Source organism: Rana temporaria, chromosome 2, assembly GCF_905171775.1.
Source record: "Rana temporaria chromosome 2, aRanTem1.1, whole genome shotgun sequence".
In the NCBI taxonomy this organism is placed as follows: Eukaryota; Metazoa; Chordata; class Amphibia; order Anura; family Ranidae; genus Rana; species Rana temporaria.
In genome coordinates, this window is record NC_053490.1 from 244004435 (window position 1) to 244024684 (window position 20250).

General features: G+C 42.5%; 1 protein-coding gene and 1 pseudogene across 3 annotated transcripts; one reads left to right on the plus strand and one right to left on the minus strand.

The window, feature by feature from the left end:
• The first annotated feature begins 5 nt into the window (after window positions 1-5).
• DERL2 (derlin 2) lies at window positions 6-15078 on the plus strand. 3 transcript variants are annotated; one of them, XM_040336727.1, is made up of 8 exons: window positions 6-124; window positions 4871-4936; window positions 9583-9656; window positions 9994-10087; window positions 11478-11673; window positions 12165-12255; window positions 13080-13159; window positions 14211-15076. In XM_040336727.1, exons 3-8 carry the CDS (start codon window positions 9646-9648, stop codon window positions 14318-14320), a joined length of 582 nt encoding a protein of 193 aa, XP_040192661.1. In that variant the 5' UTR covers window positions 6-124; window positions 4871-4936; window positions 9583-9645; the 3' UTR covers window positions 14321-15076. The 3 variants fall into 3 exon arrangements, with proteins under 3 accessions (XP_040192661.1, XP_040192659.1, XP_040192660.1); XM_040336725.1 differs by lacking the exon at window positions 6-124 and adding an exon at window positions 131-295 and having other exon boundaries at window positions 14211-15078; XM_040336726.1 differs by lacking the exons at window positions 6-124; window positions 13080-13159 and adding an exon at window positions 131-295 and having other exon boundaries at window positions 14211-15078.
• A 3861-nt stretch (window positions 15079-18939) lies between these two features.
• Window positions 18940-19048, minus strand: LOC120929957 (annotated as a pseudogene).
• Between the last annotated feature and the right edge of the window lie 1202 nt (window positions 19049-20250).

Sequence of the window (20250 nt, forward strand, 5' to 3'; positions counted from 1 at the left end):
TACGCGGACCAATTACAGGAAGACGTGACATGAGAGATTTGGTAGGCGGGAGCGACAGCAGGGAATGCCAATCAGAAGAACGCTATAGCGTTAGAAATGCGAAGATTGGCTGGGAAACGTTCAGGTATTTGAATGTGCCTGTGAGATGTGTTAGGTTTGGACGAAGCGGAGATGAGATCGGAGAACGGAGGGAGGTAGCAAGATGGCGTACCAGACTTTCCGGCAGGAGTATATGCAGATACCTCCGGTGACCCGAGCCTACACCACCGCCTGTGTGCTCACCACCGCTGTAGTGGTAAGGACCGGACACAGCCTTATCCCTTGCTATGGCCATTCGTCTCCTGTACACTTGGGGCGCCTCCTTCAGCTAGTAGAAAGCATAGTGCCCCATGGTGTAGACTTATGTGCTGGTTATGGAGACTCCTGGTGTCCCCAATCATGGAAGACATCCTCTATAGGGGGTTGTGTTGTCCTGACATTCATGTCAGCTAAGGAAGGGGGTCTACTCTGACTAGACTGGGACACGTCAGTCATCTGTCACCTACAGGATATACACCAAAGAGGTCCCATCTTTCCTAATCACACCTCTATGGTAATGTGAGTTCCTCCCAGGGAAACTATACTGGGTGCACCATCTTTCCTAATCACACCTCTATGGTAATGTGGAGTCCTCCCAGGGAAACTATACTGGGTGCAACATCTTTCCTAATCACACCTCTATGGTAATGTGGATTCCTCTAGCTAGGCCCTCCAGCTGTTTCAGAACTACAATTACCATTATCCTCTGCATTTGGGAGTCATGCTTGTAACTGCCTCATTGGACTTGTAGTTCTGCAACAGCTGGAGGGCCACAGGTTGAGCACCAATGAGCTAGGGGATCTATACTGGGTGCAACATCTCTCCTAATCGCACCTCTATGGCAATGTAGATTCCTCTAGCTAGGGGTTCTATACTGGGTGCAGACAATAAATACACACACACACACACACACACACATATATATATATATATATATATATATATATATATATATATATATATATATATATATATATATATATATATATATATATATATATTCTCAATTTATCTGAACTCAAGTATGATTTTATTGCATGATTATTATGGTCCAGCTTGGCACAATGTAAGTCTATATACATGCTATAGCTGTAGAAGTAGAGCATGCCTGTACTAGACATCACTATTACTACAGTAATGGCAGCAATCTACTGGCTCCTGTGCTGAGTGGCACAGGGGGTCACTGATTCAGTATGGGCCATTCACAGTTCACCTTAAATTTTTATGAATGCAAGGCAGTTTCTGATTGAAGTGGGGTTGTGCGATGTCACAATCTCCATCTAGTCTGTTCAGAGAATGCTTTGCATTGATTGTCAGAAATGCAAGGTGGACAAGGGGTCCACTGTGTTCACTAAGCAGCTGGGCAGCCACTTGCCACGGGACCCGGAAGACAGCAGTGATCACTCTAGTAGTGGTGACCGGTATGGCACATGCATACTTGTGTTGGTCCAAGCTTGACCAAAAAAATCTACCTATATTCAAGCGTTAAATCGGGGATGCTCAAATCATATTGCCTAGAACATGCAGTTCTGGGCAGGTGTGTTTTTTGTTTGTGTGTGGTTTTTTTTTTTTCCGTTTTAGCCACTTGCAGAACAAAAGATTTTCCTGCTTAATGACCAGGCCGTTGCGATACGTCATTGCGTCGCTTTAACTGACAATATCGCAGTCGTGCGACGCTGAACCCAAACAAAATTGACGTCCCCCCTCTCTTTATTGTTTTTTTTAAACTTGCCTGTCAAGCGGAGCCCTTCAGCAGCATGCTGTCACCACTCCTGGTTCTTCCATCTTTACCTGGGCTTCCCTCCCAAATTCGCACTTTGGCCGGGATGTCACTCATGCGCCGGAGTGATCACAGCACCGTATTCTCTGCATTGACAGCACACTTGGTGTGCCCTGAATGCAGAGTGTACTGCACATGCACAGTGGTGTAATTGGCTCCTGCTAATGTGAATACCTCAAACAGTGAAAGTTTATAAGATATATATTCTGTACCCACAAGTAAGACTTATTATAAGCTTACTGTTGGTACAAGTCAAAAATCTTGCTTTAATAGCCATATAAAAGTGATAGTTTTAATTCCGCAGCTTGTACAAAAAAAACTGCCATGAAGGTCCTTGTTCAGGTACCTCCTGTTATAGCACTCTATCCCCATCTCCCAATTGTTTTCTTGCCTTGTCACTGTTTCTCAGGGGCTTCTGAGGCTACAAGGGGCCTTGCCAACACACATTGCATAGGCATGTTCTTCTGTCATCACTATTTAAAAACCCAACCTAAGAAATTACATACAGCCATAACTGGAGTGCATATATGTAAATGACAAGTGGCTGGCCATAGACTGATCTATTTGGCTGGCGCCGGAAGAAAGTTCAAATCCCCCCCCCCCCCCTGCAATCTTCTGGAACAGGTCCCAGAACATTGCCCGGCCAATCACAGTGCTGCTTGCATATGCGCAGTGTGTGCCTGGCTGTAAAGTCACAGCCGGGCACCCGCAGTAGTGAGCCGGCACCGCAGAGAGGAGCAGGGCTTCGTTCACCAGCCTCGCTGGACCGTGGGACAGGTAAGTGTTCGTATATTAAAAGTCGGCAGCTACACTTTTGTAGCTGTTGACCTTTTAAATGGGTGGAACGCTTTAAGCACCGTACACACAGGCCGAATGTTGGGTGGCATTGGTTTGTTCAATAAGAACCGGCCAACATTTGGCCCATGTGTAGTGCAGCCGGTCCAACAGAAGTCGACCATTTGACCAAAAAAAGGGGGCAAAAACTATCAATGTGTAGTAGGCTTTAATCTCAGCACCAGAAGAGCAGCGCTTGCTATAATGTAGAAGATGAATGAATGATGTTAATTTTCCCGAGTGCAGCAGCAGCCATGCATGTGACATACTTCATTAGCGATCATTTATTTTATTGTATTTGGCGTGGAATTTTTGAAGAAATTCATTTGAATGGGCTGAAAAATTGCACCGAAACACAGAAAAAGTTGTGTTTTACCATGGAGTGTGTTTGGGGTGCTGTTAACATTACATTGGCATCTGCAGCTAATCGCAAAAAGCGGTGTGGGAAATGTGCATGGAACACACCTTTCTAAAAGTGCATTCTGGTAATAAACGGCCCATAGTAGTTTAGCTTTCATCCTATTCTATAATGTACTTTACACCCATATTTTTTTTTATTGCAATTTTGCTTTATGATCATGCTTGCGTGGTGAAGCAGGCAGTAGGTGAGCAGAAGGAGTTACCAGAACCCAGTTTTATTCAGTTTGGGTTATGACAAACAGTTTTTTTTTTTTTGTTTTGTTTTTAATGCTCTCCTCTGCAGCAGCACATTCTCATGGTTGACTTTACTGCCACAGCAATTACTTCAACCTCTGGGGTCAAGGAATGTAGCCATGTGTAAGTTCTTTTTGGAGCTTACACTGGTCTAGCAAGTGCTCCCTGTGACGTGAGTGCAAGGGTAATGCGTCATGTAATCTGCTATACATAGAAGTACTGGGTATTGTTTTTTTTCTTTTTGCATCTGGTGGTTAAGAGTGATAGAGAAATTAGTATATGGTACTAGGGAGAGGAGCATTAAAGAGCCTGTTACTTTGTTTGGCATTAATAAGGTGGTAGTAACTGTAAGCGTAAGTGCACACACTGGCTGAAATGTTTTGCTAAATAAGCAATAAGTCTATAAATAGTTCAAGGGTTAATCATGGCAGATTAATGGCGGCTGCTGTCGGAGAGCTGGCTCTGTGTTTAGGCAAGAAGAGAAGGAAGCGCCACCTGAGTGTAGTATTAGAGACCGCTTTTAATGGCACAGATAAAACCACACTTAAAGGAAACACACTGACATTTGTGTGTCAGTGGTCCATAGGGAAGCCTCAGATCCGGATCCGTTTTTCCATGCAGAGATGGGAAGCTGCAGTCATTGTTGGGAGCAGATCCTGTGACCATCAGGAAGAAGCTGGAGCTGAGGTCACGGGATCACTTCCGGGGGAGGACTCGCAAAGGGTGATCTTTTCTTTAAGAGCCATATATTTTTTAGCTCTCTGTTGGGTGATGATGCCCATCTATTTGGCTGTACAAAATTCAGATGTGTGTCCATTCTGTATGGAGGTCTGAATCAAGGAAAGCACACTGTTTGAGGATTCTAAGTGCTTTAAGGCCTTGTTTACATAGGCGTATTAAGTGTACACCCATGCAGGGCTGTGTTTGCCCACATGGGTATGAACAGCTGTTCTGTGCATCCCCATGCAAACAGTCACACTCTGACACGGCCGCTGCGCCCAATTTGATAGGCGAATTGATGCAGACACAGGGAGTGTGTGGTCAATGATCCGTACCCACACTGCTGTGAAATTGGGAGCATCGTCCCAGTTGCTGCAGCGACCCAGTTGCCATAAATTGAACTGCCTGTATGGAGATGCACAGGTTGGGCCTCTGTGGACAGTAATAATATTATTTCCCTCTTCATACAAACTTATGGGAATGCAAAAACAGTTTGAAGTAGATCAAATTCGCCTGTAAATGAGTTTGGAGCTAACTCGGAAGCCATTTGCTCCTAGATACAAGCCTTAGATCCTGTTGATGTAGGGCCCCAGAGTGTCTGCTTACTAAGCACCAATAGAAGGCATCATGCTTCACTTTGCTGTATGAGCAGCTTGATGCAGGAGTAGGTGCAGGAACAGGGTAAAATCACTACTTGGCTAGCTTTTGTGGAAATGTTAGTTGTAACATTAGTGCTTTATTTTCTTCTAGGCTTCATATGTGTACAGTAGTGTTTCACTAATACTTGTTTTGTCTCTTTTGCAGCAATTAGAACTCATAACACCATTTCAGCTCTATTTTAACCCAGATCTGATATTCCGACATTATCAGGTAAATGTAGTTTGGTAAACTTTGTTTTGAAACCCAGATTGTGGACTGCATTTTTGTAGAAAGTAATACTGCAACATATGATTCAAGGTTTCAGATCTTTAAAGAAAGATTTGCATGCTCAGGAAGTTTCATGGCTATATGTGTATGCTTGAACCAACCACTGACTCACAAGTGTTTCTTAGAGATATCACACATGTATATAGATTTCGTAAAATGATTATGTCTGGAATTTTGTACCAAAAGCGGTACAATTATTTTGCATGGAAATTTGGCGTTTTACATTGTAGGCCTGTAATTCTTCAGACAGATTTAAAGCGGGGGTTCACCCTTAGAGGGCACTTTTTCCCCTTAGATTCCTGCTCGTTTTCTCTAGGGGAATCGGCTATTTGTTTTAAAATATGTGCAGTACTTACCCGTTTACGAGATGCATCCTCTCCGTCGCTTCCGGGTATGGGCTGCGGGAATGGGCGTTCCTTCTTGATTGACAGTCTTCCGAGAGGCTTCCGACGGTCGCATCCACCGCGTCACGATTTTCCGAAAGAAGCCGAACGTCGGTGCGCAGTATAGAGCCGCACCGACGTTCGGCTTCTTTCGGCTACGAGTGACGCGATGGATGCGACCGTCGGAAGCCTCTCGGAAGACTGTCAATCAAGAAGTAACGCCCGCTCCCGAAGACCCATACCCGGAAGCGACGGAAGAAGATGCAGCTCGAAAACGGGTAAGTACTGCTCATATTTTAATACAAATAGCCGATTCCCCTAGACCGAACGAGCAGGAATCTAAGGGGAGAAAAAAAAAATTTAATAAATGGGTGAACTCCCGCTTTAAGTGAGTTATTCCTAACAAGAGTCTAGTAGACATCCCGGGTATGATAAAGTTTGAAACACAAAATTATAATATAATAACTATAAAAAATTATAACAAATAATAAAATATTCAATAATGTAATCAAATCAAAATCACAGAAATTTGCTCAGTTGCAGAATTGTCGCTGTCATTACTTTTATTTTTTTATGACGGATTTCCCCACAAATCGCTATCGCTCAATTCTGCAAGTGATTTTAATTTATTATCGCTGTTTTCTAGCTGCTCTAAAACCACTTTTGACATAAAGGGACCCTTTTGGTTGCTATGGACAATCTACAGTTTGCAGGCAGAAAGAACAGTTTTTATTTTATAAAAGTACATGCAGAACACTAGGCAGACCACTACTAGGGATAAGGGGGTGTGTATTTTTTACATACAGTATACTGTAATCTGTAAGATTACAGTATACTATATGTATTGTGTTTATTTACTTTCTTTTTTTATTTGGCGCCGTTCTCCGCCCCCATGCGTTGCAGGGACCGGAGATCGGCGGCACACGGGGCACTGTGTGAATCGAGCGAGGACGCCACTCGCTCACACAGCGTGGATGCATCGTAGGATCCAGGGACAAGGTGAGTAACTTGTGCATGTGGATGGATGCTGCGAGGCGGCCCCGAGTCCGGCTCGGGTATACCGCTTTTGGTATTGAAATCTTACCCCCGAGTCAGACTCGGTAAATACCGCCAAGGGGGTTAACAAAAGATTAAGGGCACATCCACACTCTAACAATCTGTTGCAGCATATTAATATGCACAGAGTCAAAGTGATTGTAAAGTCTCAGTTTATTTTTATAGAAAAAATAATGTTATACTTGCTCCTTTTGCAGTGTATTTGCACAGAGCATGTGGGGGGGGGGGGGGGGGGGGGGGGAGACCTGCGCTAAACCAAAAACCAAAGAAGAATATAGCTGCTAACACACTCTAGATAAATGTGTAAAAAAAAATTAGGGTAGCGCTGAATGCTGAAGATATTCAAGTGAATGCATCTGTGCACTGTAAAATGCACAGTCATAAAAATCCCAATGCAATGAAAATGGAGTGATAATGAGCCACTCAATCTGGGTGTGTATATATAAATGCACCCTCCTTCTCAGGTCCCTCTTCTGTACTCCTGGCCCCTTATTCCTGTCGCGTGCCCCCACAGCAAGCAGCTTGCTATGGGGGCACCCAAGCCGAGCTGCAGCTCTGTGTCCGTTCAGATATGGAGCTGTGGTTCAGCCTCTCTCTGAACTAACTTTGACAGAATCGGAGCCCATGGCGCCACTGCTGTGTCTGACAATCAGGAGGGAGTGTCGTGGACAGAGATGGGGCTCCGGTAAGTATTAGGGGGGCTACTGCACACAGACAGCTTTTTCTTAATTCATTAAGATAAAAAAAACTTCTGACTTTATAACCACTTTAAGAAAGCTCAATTGTTATGAATGGACTAGCCCAAGGCACCACAACAAATCAAATCAAAAAACATACCTTGCCTCTTTTTTTTTTTTTTTAAGCCTCGTACACAGGGTCTGATTGTTGGATGACTGAGCGTCTGATTTTTGTCAAAATCACGTGTGCAGGATTTTGTCTAGCATACGAAGTATCCGCAAATTGTCATTCGACAAACACAAATGTAGTGACGTACTACAAGAGTATAAAGTTCATTTCTGAAGTGCCACCCTTCGGGCCCCTTCTGCTAATTTCATGTTAGTGGTTTGAGCGTTGATTCGCGATTTTCAGATCCTACAAAACAAATACCTTTTGAAATAAGTTTGGCATAACTACGTGCAAAGCGGCTTCATTATTATGCCATTAAAGAAGATGAAAATGTTCACATTGCATCAATTGCCGCGTCATGAATGTTAATTCTAGATTACGAACAGTAGTTTACAAGACCAAACTCTTCCCAGTCGTTCCTTGATTCCGAGCATGCGTGTTTGTACTTTTGTGTTGTGTGACAGATTTCTGTATTGACCATACGAAAATCAGACGTTCACATCAAACAAATTTTATAGCCTGCACATCCATCTTTTGTGGGATGTAAAAGTGAAATCTGTCGAATGCACCGTACTAACGATCTGAAAATCCGCAGACAGCTCGTCTTCAGACTTTTCCCTTCTGATTTTCATACCGTGTATACGCAGCCTTAGTAATGCAGTGCACAGTATATGGATTTTGCTGTGGCTGTTTGTACAATGCATGGTACCCTTTCTTCTCATTATATTATCCCTTCTCTTTATTTTTTACCGCCGTTTAAGCAGCGCTTTGCCGCCGCTAGCAGTGTGCTTTTAAACTCCACTGCTGAAGCGCTGCCCATTGATTTTGGCGCAGGAGTGGTGTACAGGTACTTTTAAATTTTTTTTGCGCTTAAATGCCTATAAAGCGCCCCTGTGTGAAAGTGGCCTTACTTATTACACAAATATGCCAACTGGCCTAACTTGCTGAGGTTTTTTACCTTAGCAATGTTGTGTATCAGTGACCACGTTGTCTTGCATACACACAACGCACTAGGTGGCTAGTAGGACGATTGCATCATAGAGTACATGTAGTTCAAACGTTCTACCAGTATTTTCAGAACTAGTTACTGTCCTGCCTTTTTTATTCTAGTTAAAATGTGTTTGGGGGCCACATCGCAGACCTAACCTGTGTGTTGGGTCTTCATTAATCTTTATGAAGCCCAACATTTGGTTGTTTTTGCGCACTTGGCGCAAGCGAGGATTGTTCGCTGCTCTACCCACAGATATTTTTATTTTTTTATTTTTTTTTCCTACTAAAACGATTAATAAAAAGCCATTGAAATCGAAGAATAATCTGCATACAATTTTCACACGACACAGCCCTTTCCAAACCAGTCTGTAGGGAAACATCAGGTGGTGAAGGTTCTCGTCCTCTGCTAGTCGCATGTTTAAAAAACTTTAATACAGATTGAAAAATACATAATTAAAGGCCAAGTTCACCTTTTGGATCATGTTTCATGTTCCTGTACCTGTATTTATTATTTTTTCTGGAAAGATAAGCTTATCCTTTAGGCCTCATGCACACTGGACGTTGTGCAAACTCTCCTGAAAGCCTTGCCTCTTGGCAGCAGCAATTTGGCAGAAAAAAATACATGATGCTTGTAAATATTACAGGAGTCAAGCTCTTGGGCATTTGATTTTATTGGGCAGAATAATAATTTATTCTGACCTTTTGAAGTTATTGTAATGTTCAAGTGTTAAATGTGCCTAGCGTGGACACGCATTTACATTTTTTTTTTTTCAGCAAAAAATGCAGCTGCTGCTGGACGCACTAGCAGTGGGGGTGTTTTTTTTTTTTTTTTTTTTTTTTTTTGCCTTTAAAAGTCCCCACCTCTAAACGACTATATGTTGTGCATGGACATATAGGCTAACATGCAGGAAAACAATTGCCAGATCCCCATAGGAGCAGCTGCAAAACCATCCTGTGTGCATGAGGCCTAAACATCAAATGCATGTTTTAAACTGTGATGCAAGTAATTGTGCAGAAACATGGTGTAGGCTATCTAGGGGGAGGTTTTGCCAATCGCAGCCTGTTTGTATGTGATTAAAATTAGAGGGGATCAATCGACATGTAACTTCCCACCCATATAGTATAAAGTCTTTAGTGGACATGGAGGGGGGAGGGACAGAACAGGGTGAACCAAGTTTTTATACAGAAAACAAATCTCATAATGACTGTTGCGTATGAACAGCATGCAATATGGCATGTACTGACCGTTTAATGATATGGGCTTAACTAGTATTTCCCAAAGCATAACCATTATTGATCTTCTTTTTGGTACAGGTATGGCGATTAGTAACAAACTTCCTGTTTTTTGGACCAGTTGGATTCAACTTTTTATTTAATATGATATTTTTGTATCCTTGCTAAAATATTTATTTTACTTAGAATGGTAAAGTTGTACATATTGCTCTTAAATGTTGTACATATTTTTACATTCCCCAAAAAAGGATTGCATTTTCTTTCAGAGTTCCTAAAAGGGTGAATGGACCTAGAACAGTGAAATCTACTCTTGTATACTTAGAAAAACATTACATACAGTAGTTTATGCTCCCTATGTTGTATTCAGATCCTTTTTATATTTAAATATGCCATCGTGTTTTTTTAATATTGTCTTGACTTTGATACATTTTGTATCCAATATTTTGACAGTCCACAAAGTTAAAGCTTTCCTTGACTAAGCATTTACTCTAGATACAGATATTGCCGGATGCTTGAAGAAGGCTCTTTCCGAGGTCGCACAGCAGATTTTGTATTTATGTTTCTTTTTGGTGGTCTTTTAATGGCTGTATCCTTTTATAATGTCAACTTTTTTATTTTCATTGCTGCTCAAATCTTGCCAAAAGCTTTTCAAAGTCTTAAAGAGTTTGTAAACCTCCCTTTTTACAATTTGTATCTAATAGGTAAGCATGGAATAAGGCTTACCTTTTATGTACTGTAATTATCTCCTAAATGTGCGCTGTTTAGAAGATATTTACAGCATACTGTGCCAATGGCATTGGCGCATGCGCTCTGAAGAAACTGGCACTGTGCCGTTTTTCTTCAGTAGCGAGTGCCGTGACCGGCAGCTCACCGCTCTGGCCAGTCAGAGCCGGAGTCTGTGACCCTCTGGGAGGAAGAGGGGTGCAGATGGATGCAATTACATTATGCCTTTACTGAAATTTTTAAGCAGCCCTGTTTGTGCAAAGTTCTTATGAATGGGAACAGCCATAAATGGATCATAATTTGGCTGAATTTCGATCCATGTATGGTCAGCTTTAAAGTAAATCCCAGTTCCGATATGGAGATATTAAACATAGTGATGTGCTGAATATAATTTTAAACAATTGGCTAGAAGGCCATCAAGCTTCAGATGGTGCAGTTTAAGTTAGTCTGCACCCCAGTTTAAAACATATGCGTCAAGGCCTCTTAACTAGAGCTGAATGGTCCTTTTCACTAGCTCTAGGCTACTTTCATACTGAGGCGCTGGCGGTAAAGCGCCGCTATTTTTAGCAGGGTTTTACCGATGTGTTTGCCACGATTTTCGGCCACTAGTGTTGCGGTTTTAACCCCCGCTAGCAGCTAGAAAAGTGTTAAACGCCGCTTTGCGGGCGGGTTGGAGGCGCGACCCCATTGTTTTCAATGGGCAGGGGCACTATAGGTGCAGTATTTTTACCGTGCCTCAAAGATGCGGCTTTTTTTTTTTGTTTTTTTCGTCCCACCAGCGCAACACTCCAGTGTGAAAGCCCTCAAAGCGCCTCAGTGTGAAAGCAGCCTTACAAAGCTTAAACTAGTCAGCACCATATTTGTGGTTTTTTTTTTTCTTGTGTATGCACTGGGATAAGTAATTGGCAGCTAGAGCTAGGTGAGGGTTTACAAGCATCTTGTGGTCGCCTTATATTTGGGAACCACATTAGTTGGGACCAGAACTGTCAGACAGCACAGTCTTGACAACTAGTAGTGCTTGCCTGTGTAGGCTTCTAGATGTCAAATAGATGGCTAGATGAACATTCCCTCAGCCTTGGAGCATACATTTACAGATTACAGTTAATCTATGCTGTTGGGCCAATGAATAATTTCACTGTTGCAATTGAGGGTAGTCCTTAACTTATACCAATGTTTTACAAAGCTGGACTTGGTATTTTATCAGTACTTGTTTGCACATGTGGTATTTATGTTCCTTAATCCCTTTTCTGCAGATATTTGGCTTGTTTGTAAATTTAGTGTTTCTTGGCCAAGCTTTTACGATAATGCTTGTGTATGTCTGGAGCAGGAGGAATCCCTATGTTCGAATGAACTTTTTTGGGCTTCTGAATTTCCAAGCTCCATTCCTGCCCTGGGTTCTTATGGGCTTTTCACTGCTACTGGGAAATTCCATAATTGTGGATCTCCTGGGTAAGTTATAATCTTTATGTTCTCAACCTAAACATTTTTAAATGGATTAAGGCACAGGTGAATTAGACTATGGTCCAAGGTTCCCCTTAATGCACGTCTGCCGCCGTATTCCTTTATGGATTTAATAAAGGAAACCCGTTGTGAGAAAGTATAGGCTGCCACTGCTGACTCCCCTTCAAAAATATTGGCTCCTTGGATGTATTGCTGATTTGATGGCTTCAGTACTTTTGAATGTTTAGATCAATTCTGATGTTCCTGCAAGCTTTTTCCAGACCATTGTCTCAAGATCTGAAGGCTAGAGACAATCTGGAATAGGATGAAATCCTCATTTCAATCAGTATAACATTTTCCTTTTAATGTGCAATAAATATATTTGGGGGTTTTGAAAGGGTATACAGGTGTGAGTACCAGGCACAGTTTCTTCTCTCTGCATTGCAAATATGACTTGATATATATATTTTATTATTATTATTATTATTATTATTATACAGGTATAGCAGTTGGACACATCTATTTCTTTTTGGAAGACGTGTTCCCCAATCAGCCTGGAGGAGGACGAATTTTGAAGACTCCATATATTTTGTAAGTATATACCGAACTATTCTTGGATCACTTTTCAGATATATAGAACTGAACACATCTGCGAATCAGATGCGTGTCCATAGAATATAATGGGCTAGAATTCGCACCTGAGCCGCATCACAATGCCTAGAAAACGCACACGTTTTTTGGGCAATGCGCAGTGCGAATGCATCGCACATGAGTGAACCAGCCTCATTAAAATCAATTTATTTTGTAATGTTATGCGAATTGGATGCGGTTTAAGCTGCATTCAGTTTGCATAGATGTGAACCCGGCCTAACTCAATCTTTCCTTTCACTTAAAATAGTTTGGGTTAAGTTGGCACAAACTATTTCCTATACTAGTTGTTACAGCTGCATCACTGTGTTCCTGCAACAGTACAGGGACTGCTTCTCAACCATTCACAGAAAGCCTTGTATTTTTATCAATGTGTCCTCTGGCTAAATATAGTGTGCAGTGACACTTGTATGCTATATTGTGTGTTGGAGTTACAGTGCCTTGAAAAAGTATTCATATCCCATAAACATTTTCCACATTATGTCATTTATGTGATAGACCAACACAAAGTGAAAGCAAAATAGTTTTCGTGTGTGACATACATACATACATACATACATACATACATACATACATACATACATACATACATACATACATACATACATACATACATACATACATACATACATTTTTGAAAAGTGTGGTTTGCATTCAGCTCCCTTTACTCTGATACCCCTAACTAAGATCTACAAATTGCCTTCAGAAGTCACCTAATTACTAAATGTAGTCCACCCGTGTATAATTAAATTTTAGTATAAATACAGATGTTCTGTGAAGCCCCCAGATGTTGGAGAACCTTTAGTGAAGAAACCGCATCATGAAGGCCAAGGAACTCACCAGACAGGTCAGGGATAAAGTGTTATGGAGAAGTTTAAAGCTGGGTTAGGTTATATTAAAAAAAAAAAAAAAATATCCCAAGCTTTGAACATCTCTCAGCACTGTTCAATCCATAATCTGAAAATGGAAAGAGTATGGTACAACTGCAAACCTACCAAGACATGGTCGTCCACGTAAACTGACAGGCCAGGCAAGTAGAGCATCAGAGAAGCAGACAAGAGGACCCACTCTGGAGGAGCTGCAGAGATGCACAGCTCGGGTGGAAGAATCTGTCCACAAGACAACTATTAGTTGTGCACTCCACAGATCTGGCCTTTATGGAAGAGCGACATGTGGAAAAAGGTGCTTTGGTCAGATGAGACCAAAATTAAACTTTTGGCCTAAAAGCAAAATGCTATGCGTGGTGGAAAACTAACACTGCACATCGCCCTGAATGTGCCGTCCCCACCGTCCAAACTTTCTAAACAAAGGGCCAGATGTTTGTCTGAAGATTTTGGGTGTGGGGGGGGGGGATTGTGGCCAGCCGGAGTGGAGATTTTCCTGGCATCAGTGAGGAAACATGCCACATGTGGTATTGGGAGGATGAATAGTGTCCCATTGTTGGTGTCAGTTGGCAGAATAGTGCCCCAAGGGCTGGATAAGGGCAAGCAAAGGGCCACATCTGGCCCACAGGAATCTGTATCAAGACTTGAAAATTGCTGCATCTGTAATTGCAGTAAAGGTGGTCGTACAAAGGGGGGCTGAACACAAATGCATGCCACACTTTTCTCAATTTATTTGTAAAAATTGTTGAAAACCATTTGATTTTCCTTCCACTTCACAATTATGTGCCACTTTGTGTTTTTTGGTCTATCACATAAAATCCCAATAAAATACATTTTATGTCTTTGTCTGTAACATGACAAAATGTGGAAAATTTTAAGGGGGGGTATGAATACTTTTTCAAGGCACTGTAGATGTGCTTGGTCTCTGCCAGCACCTGAATAGGGTAAACCCGGGAGACTAATACTGCAGCCTTGGCGCAGCACTGATCTATGATTGTTTAATTGTCCTTGCAGGAAAGCAATATTCGATACGCAAGAAGAAGACCCAAATTACAACCCGCTGCCTGAAGATCGTCCTGGAGGTTTTGCTTGGGGTGAAGGACAACGACTTGGAGGTTAATTAATCGAATGGCAACTAGGAGGCGAACTTTCTTAATACCTTCTGGAATTGCTGTTCTTTAAAAGAAAAGAAAAAAACAGGAAGCACTTTATAATCCACTGGCTGACCCAAGTGAACTTTTACATTTCCCCACCAGTGCCTCTCTGAGGTTTTGCTTTCATTGAAGCTCTTGGAGCCACAAACTGGAACCTAAGTAGGTTCAGCAAGACCATGCGGACCTGTTCAATGCTTTTTAACAGCTGCTTTGTATTTTATCTTTAAGTCTTTGATATAGAACCTGTGTATAATGACTTTGAGATGCACAAGGAATATTCTAATGATTGAGAACATAGAAAAAATGTGACCCTGCGAATTCCACATGGGTTGGACTAAAAGAGAGTGGAATACAACAGCCATTTCTCTACTTCCATTTGAAAAAATGATATGCCAATATCCTTGTTACTTTCCTTTTTTTTTATTATAAATCTACATTACCTTGTCAAACAGTGATGACATGAAGTATGGCATGCTTTGTGATTTATAGGTTGTACTATGATTGGGTGTGCTGCAAAATAGTGGCAAATGGTCAGTTTTAGTATTGCATTTATTTAAGAGGGTAGACTTGAATCGACATCCTAATAACAGACATACTTGCAGTTTTTGCTGTGTACAATAAACCCACATGAACTGCTTTGAAACTTGTCTAAGATCGCGTGCTAATACTCTAACATTTTATAGAAATATACTGTGTTATGCTCCCCAATGAAGCTGAATTTTGTCACATTGGTGAAATCCTCCATTTTTGTGGTACATTCTTTGATTCATTTTCACACTTTTTGCCAAAATGTGTGTACCTTGCAAACCATTTCAGTTTTGCTCAGCACATTTTGCCATAACAATACATGTTTGTTTTAACAGGATTAAGATCCTGTTCCAGAGGTAATGAGTTTCACTAGTGGAACCCATCCCAAAAGAACGTGTTGCGCAATATGCGTTCCCTTCACCACATGTCCTTAGCAAAAAAATGGTTACAATTACTATCGACTGCACCAGGCACAAAGACAAAATGACTACATTTCAGGGGTTAGAACCTCTGCCAGCGCTTCTTGTGTGCATATCTCTGCTTACTTTTGTCCTATGACTTGTCAAGCGGAACAGAAAGTGAGGGGTTACCTCCTTGGAAAATAAGCGGTGCATTTAAAACCTGACAGGTTGTAATCCTTCCCCCCACCCTATCCAAAACTAAAGAACATTTCTCCATTCATCTTCCAGGAATGCAAACCTGAGATGATTGGCTCCACCCTGACAGGAAACACAATTCAGCTAGGCTCACACCTATGTGCTTTGCAGTGCACGTTCAGTTTTGGAGAAACGCACGATAGTCCTTTTTTAAAGGGGTTGTAAAGGTTCGTCTTTTTTTTTTCTTCTAAATTTGTTCCTTTTTAAGCTAGTGCATTGTTGGTTCACTTACCTTTTTTTCTTCGAGATTTTTTTTTTTCTTCTAAATGTTTTTTTTTTCTTTGTTAGAATTTCTCACTTCCTGTTTCTCCTCTGTAAGCTTTCCACCATCATCCGAGCGGTGGAAAGGCATTTGGAACAGCTTACTGAGTAGGAACAGGAAGTGAGAAACTCAGAAAAAGAAAAAAAACATTTAGAAGGAAAAGGTAAGTGAACCAACAATGCACTAGCTTAAAGTAACCGATTTAGAAAATAAACCTTTTCTACCCCCTTTTTTTTTTGTAAAATTCTTTTTATTGATTTTGACAGTTTATATAACACAAAAAAAACATCAACAAAAAATAAAAAGGCAGCCGCCCCAGCACAACACTGGGCCGGTGAAAGGCCAACATGGCCTACTTACACACCCCGCCATTAAGTTAACATAACACCCTAACCCCCCCCCCCCCCCCCACCCATTTTGCTCAGCTCCCACTCTCCCTCCCATGAGACCACCGGAAGTTTGTCAGGTGTTCCGCCTCCCACTCCTCCAGGATTCAATCACTTCACCCCACATCACCCGATTTTACCCAGTATCTGAAATGTTGAAGTTTATGAGGAGACCCATATCCGCCATCAGGCCTTAACCAACAGTCAGGTCAGAGTTATACCAAGCCTGCCACACCTTGTCAAATTTTTTCCCACAACCCCTGGAAAGGTAAGTCGCCTTATAATACGGCATCATTGAATTAACCAGGCCCTTCCAAAAGCGCAATTCAGGTGCCTCCGGTTTGCGCCATTTTAACAGGATGGCTTTCCTACCATAAAATAAAAGGATGTTTAGCAGTGTCTGATGAGCCCTGGATGGCACCACCTCCTCCACTAATCCCAGTAAACATACTGTAATCGTCATCGGAACAGGGGTCAACAAAACTGCTGAGATACAAGAGGTGACCTCCGACCAAAACTGCTTGATCCGAGGGCAGCTCCAAAACACATGTTCCGCCGCTGCAGGAGCAAAGGTGCACCTCCAGCACTCAGCCGGCACCGATGGGTAAATAGTCGCCAGCCTGGCTGGCGTATAGTAGATCCTATGCAGAAACTTAAAGTGGATTAACCTGTCTCTGGCTGCCACCAGATGTTGGAATGGATGTGTCCACATTTCATCCCAGTCCTCCCCCTGGATATCGGGCACCTCACTCACCCACTTGTCCCTGCACCGAACGACCGCCCCTGGACTGGTGGCGAACAACTTTCTATATGAAACCGACAGAGTCTTGGGAAGATCCTCTGTGGAGAGCATCTCCTCCAATCTCGATGGAACCGACTCTATGGACAATACTTTAAATTGAGATTTGAACGCATGACGCAATTGAATATAGCGAAACAGCTGATTATTTGGCAGATCATGCCTAGCTTTAAGTTGGTCGAAGGTAAGCAACTCTCCATCCATCGTGACATCTTTGAGTGTCTTGATACCCCTCATCGCCCAGCCCATAGGATCGTCAAAAGAATAGAAGTGCGATAATTTAGGGTTCATCCATAGTGGAGTGGATGGAGACAAACCCCTATAACTGGGGTTTGCTAGAGCGACCGCAGACTCCCATGCCTTAATCGAGGCCCGCATAGAAACCGTAAGTGGAAGATCCATCTTTAATCCCCTATGAATGGCCAACCTCAGAGTTTCGTACGAACCCAAGTGCGCCGCTTCCAACACCGTGGCCGAATCCCCCTCGTCTGACGTTAACCACCGATGAACAAAAACCATCTGTCCAGCCAAATAGTATTTCTTCCAGTCTGGCAAAGCTAGCCCCCCCTCTCCCCAGGGTTCCTGTAGAGTCTTCAAACCTATCCTGGGCTGCTTGGGTGCCCACAAAAATGTGCTTGTGAGCCCATCAAGCTTCTTAAAAAAGGATTTGGGGATCCAGATGGAAGCATTCCTTAAAAAGTACAATATAACTGGGAGAATTTTCATTTTAAGCAAATTAATTCGACCTATGAGTGATAAAGGGAGTCTCTGCCAGGCCTGTATCTTTTGTTTAAAGAAAAGCAGGAGCAGGGGCATATAGTCCTCTACCCTCGCCGTAATCTTGACCCCGAGATACGTGAGCTGCGTAACCCACTGCAACGGTAAGGCCAGGTCCGCAACGTCCCTGGCCCCAGCGGCAAGATGGACGATTTGGTCCAATTCACTTTCAACCCGGAAAATTGCGAAAACGTATTTAAAATGCACAGCGCTGCCTCCAGTGATTCCTTGGGATCTTGCAAAAATAACAACATGTCATCCGCATATAATGCCAGACACTCATCTATGGACCCCACCCTGATCGCCTTCACCTCCCCAGCCGCTCTCAATGCAATTGCAATAGGCTCCATCATGAGTGCAAATAAAAAGGGCGATAGAGGACAGCCCTGCCGAGTCCCCCTACCTATGTGGAAAAATGAAGAAGTATGAGGTCCTATACGAACCGCCGTTCTGGGGTTGCTGTAGAGCATCAAGATCCACTTTCGAAAAGTTGGGCCAAAACCCATTTCCTCCAAGACTGCCTGCATGTAATGCCAGTCAATGGAGTCGAAAGCCTTCTCAATGTCAATGGACACCACTATCCTAGTGGGAGAGGCAACATTTGGAATCTGCATGTGTGTGAACAGTCTTCTAAGATTGGTGTCAGTAGATTTACCCGGCATGAACCCCGTCTGGTCTATGTTTACCAGAGAAGGGATAACGCCTGCCAGTCTCCTGGCCAGAACCTTCGTAAGGATTTTTAAATCCATATTGAGCAAAGCTATCGGCCTATATGATGCGCATTCCAGAGGGTCTTTGCCCGGCTTGAGAAGCAAAATCATATATGCATCTAACATGGATTGAGGCAGTTGCTGATTTTGTACACAATATGAGAGCAGGGCAGTAAGTCTGGGTGCTATCTGATCCGCATACGCCTTATAAAAATCCGCCGGAAAACCGCCGGGACCCGGAGCCTTATGGGGGGGTTTTCTACCCCCTTTAACATGATTTCATATGGGTCACGTTCACACCTTTTTGGTTCATCAAGCCGGCGGATTTGCATGGTCTCACCCCGTCTCAAATTACAGGGCTACGCCAGCTCCTCCAACCAGATCGCCGATTCGTGGCCTACCCCTGACTCGATCGGAGCATAGTTATCAACAGATCCCTCCTGAAACTGTCCTTCCAGGTGAAATGACACCATTGGATTTTCATCCACCCTCCCCATGTAGGAGGTGCTTCAGTGTATCCTTTGGCAACCGATAAGAACAGATACTACACTTGATCTTAGCCAAAAGGCAGAGAAGCGTATATACTAGAGTATAAGCTGAGGTACCTAATTTTACCCCCCCAAAAAAACTGGGAAGACTTTACTGACTCGAGTATATGCCTAGGGTGAGAATGCAGCAGCTATTGTACGCGGAAAAGAGGACCAACAATGACCATTTGCATGCCTCACTGTGCCCGAGTCAGTGTACCTGAAATTCTTGACAGGCTGCGGGTGTCCATTCATTGTTTAAAAGTCACGGTCTCCTGGTCCTGTTCCGAGATTTTCCCCAGCAGCCCATCACGGTTGTCTTTTCATCCTCTGAACACAGTGTCTGCTGGGAAACGCCTATCACAGAAGGGACCAGGGGGCAGCCATGACTTTTAAACAATGGAAGCTTCCAGCCCTTCAGGTACACTGACCCAAGCATAATTCAAGGGGGTGTATTTTCAGCCCTAAAAAAATAGGGTGAAAAACTTAGCTTATACAGTTTTTTTTTTTTTTTCCTTTTTCCATAAAACTTTGCATTTCGATAATTGAAATGAACCCACTAATGTTTTGAAAGTCAAATAATCAAGTGTATTTTCATACAAATTTTCGAACTGTATGGCCAGCTTTGGGAAAGTAGTTAAATGCTCTCCATCCCTCAGTTTTGAGTGTTTCCTACCAACAGGCAAGGCAACTCTTAAATGATCTAATAGCCATTGGGCAGCAAGGTCTCACTCTGAGGTGAAGCTGTGACCCTGTATGTAGTGAAACCTTTTTGCACAACTCACCAGATTCCCAGTTGGTATCCAGGATCTTGATCCTAGTATATGAGGTTTGATGCGGTAACAAAGACCCCAAGTGATGCCAGAGTAAGAGGACTGTCTCTTTTCTTGTAGTATGCAAACCAATTGGAAATTACAGCCCATAAAAATTGGACAAGCTTCTAGAATACAGATTTGTATGAAGAACATATACATCGTATGGATGAATCTCCTGAAGGGTATTTTCATGGTAATGCTGGATTTGTGTGACACCTACCTCTATGTTCTTATTTTCAAGAGCATCAGAAGTTTCTCTGGTTTGCAATCTTTACAAAACAAGGAATTTGGCACTAGCACTGGAGCTTGGGGTTTTTACAAAAATCCTGGCAGAGATAGTTTGCGTCATTTGATTATAGGGAATCGTAATAATCCCTCATCTAGATGATCTCTTGTATGAAAACATCCAAAAGGTGGTTATAATGGTCTCGCCTCTAGAC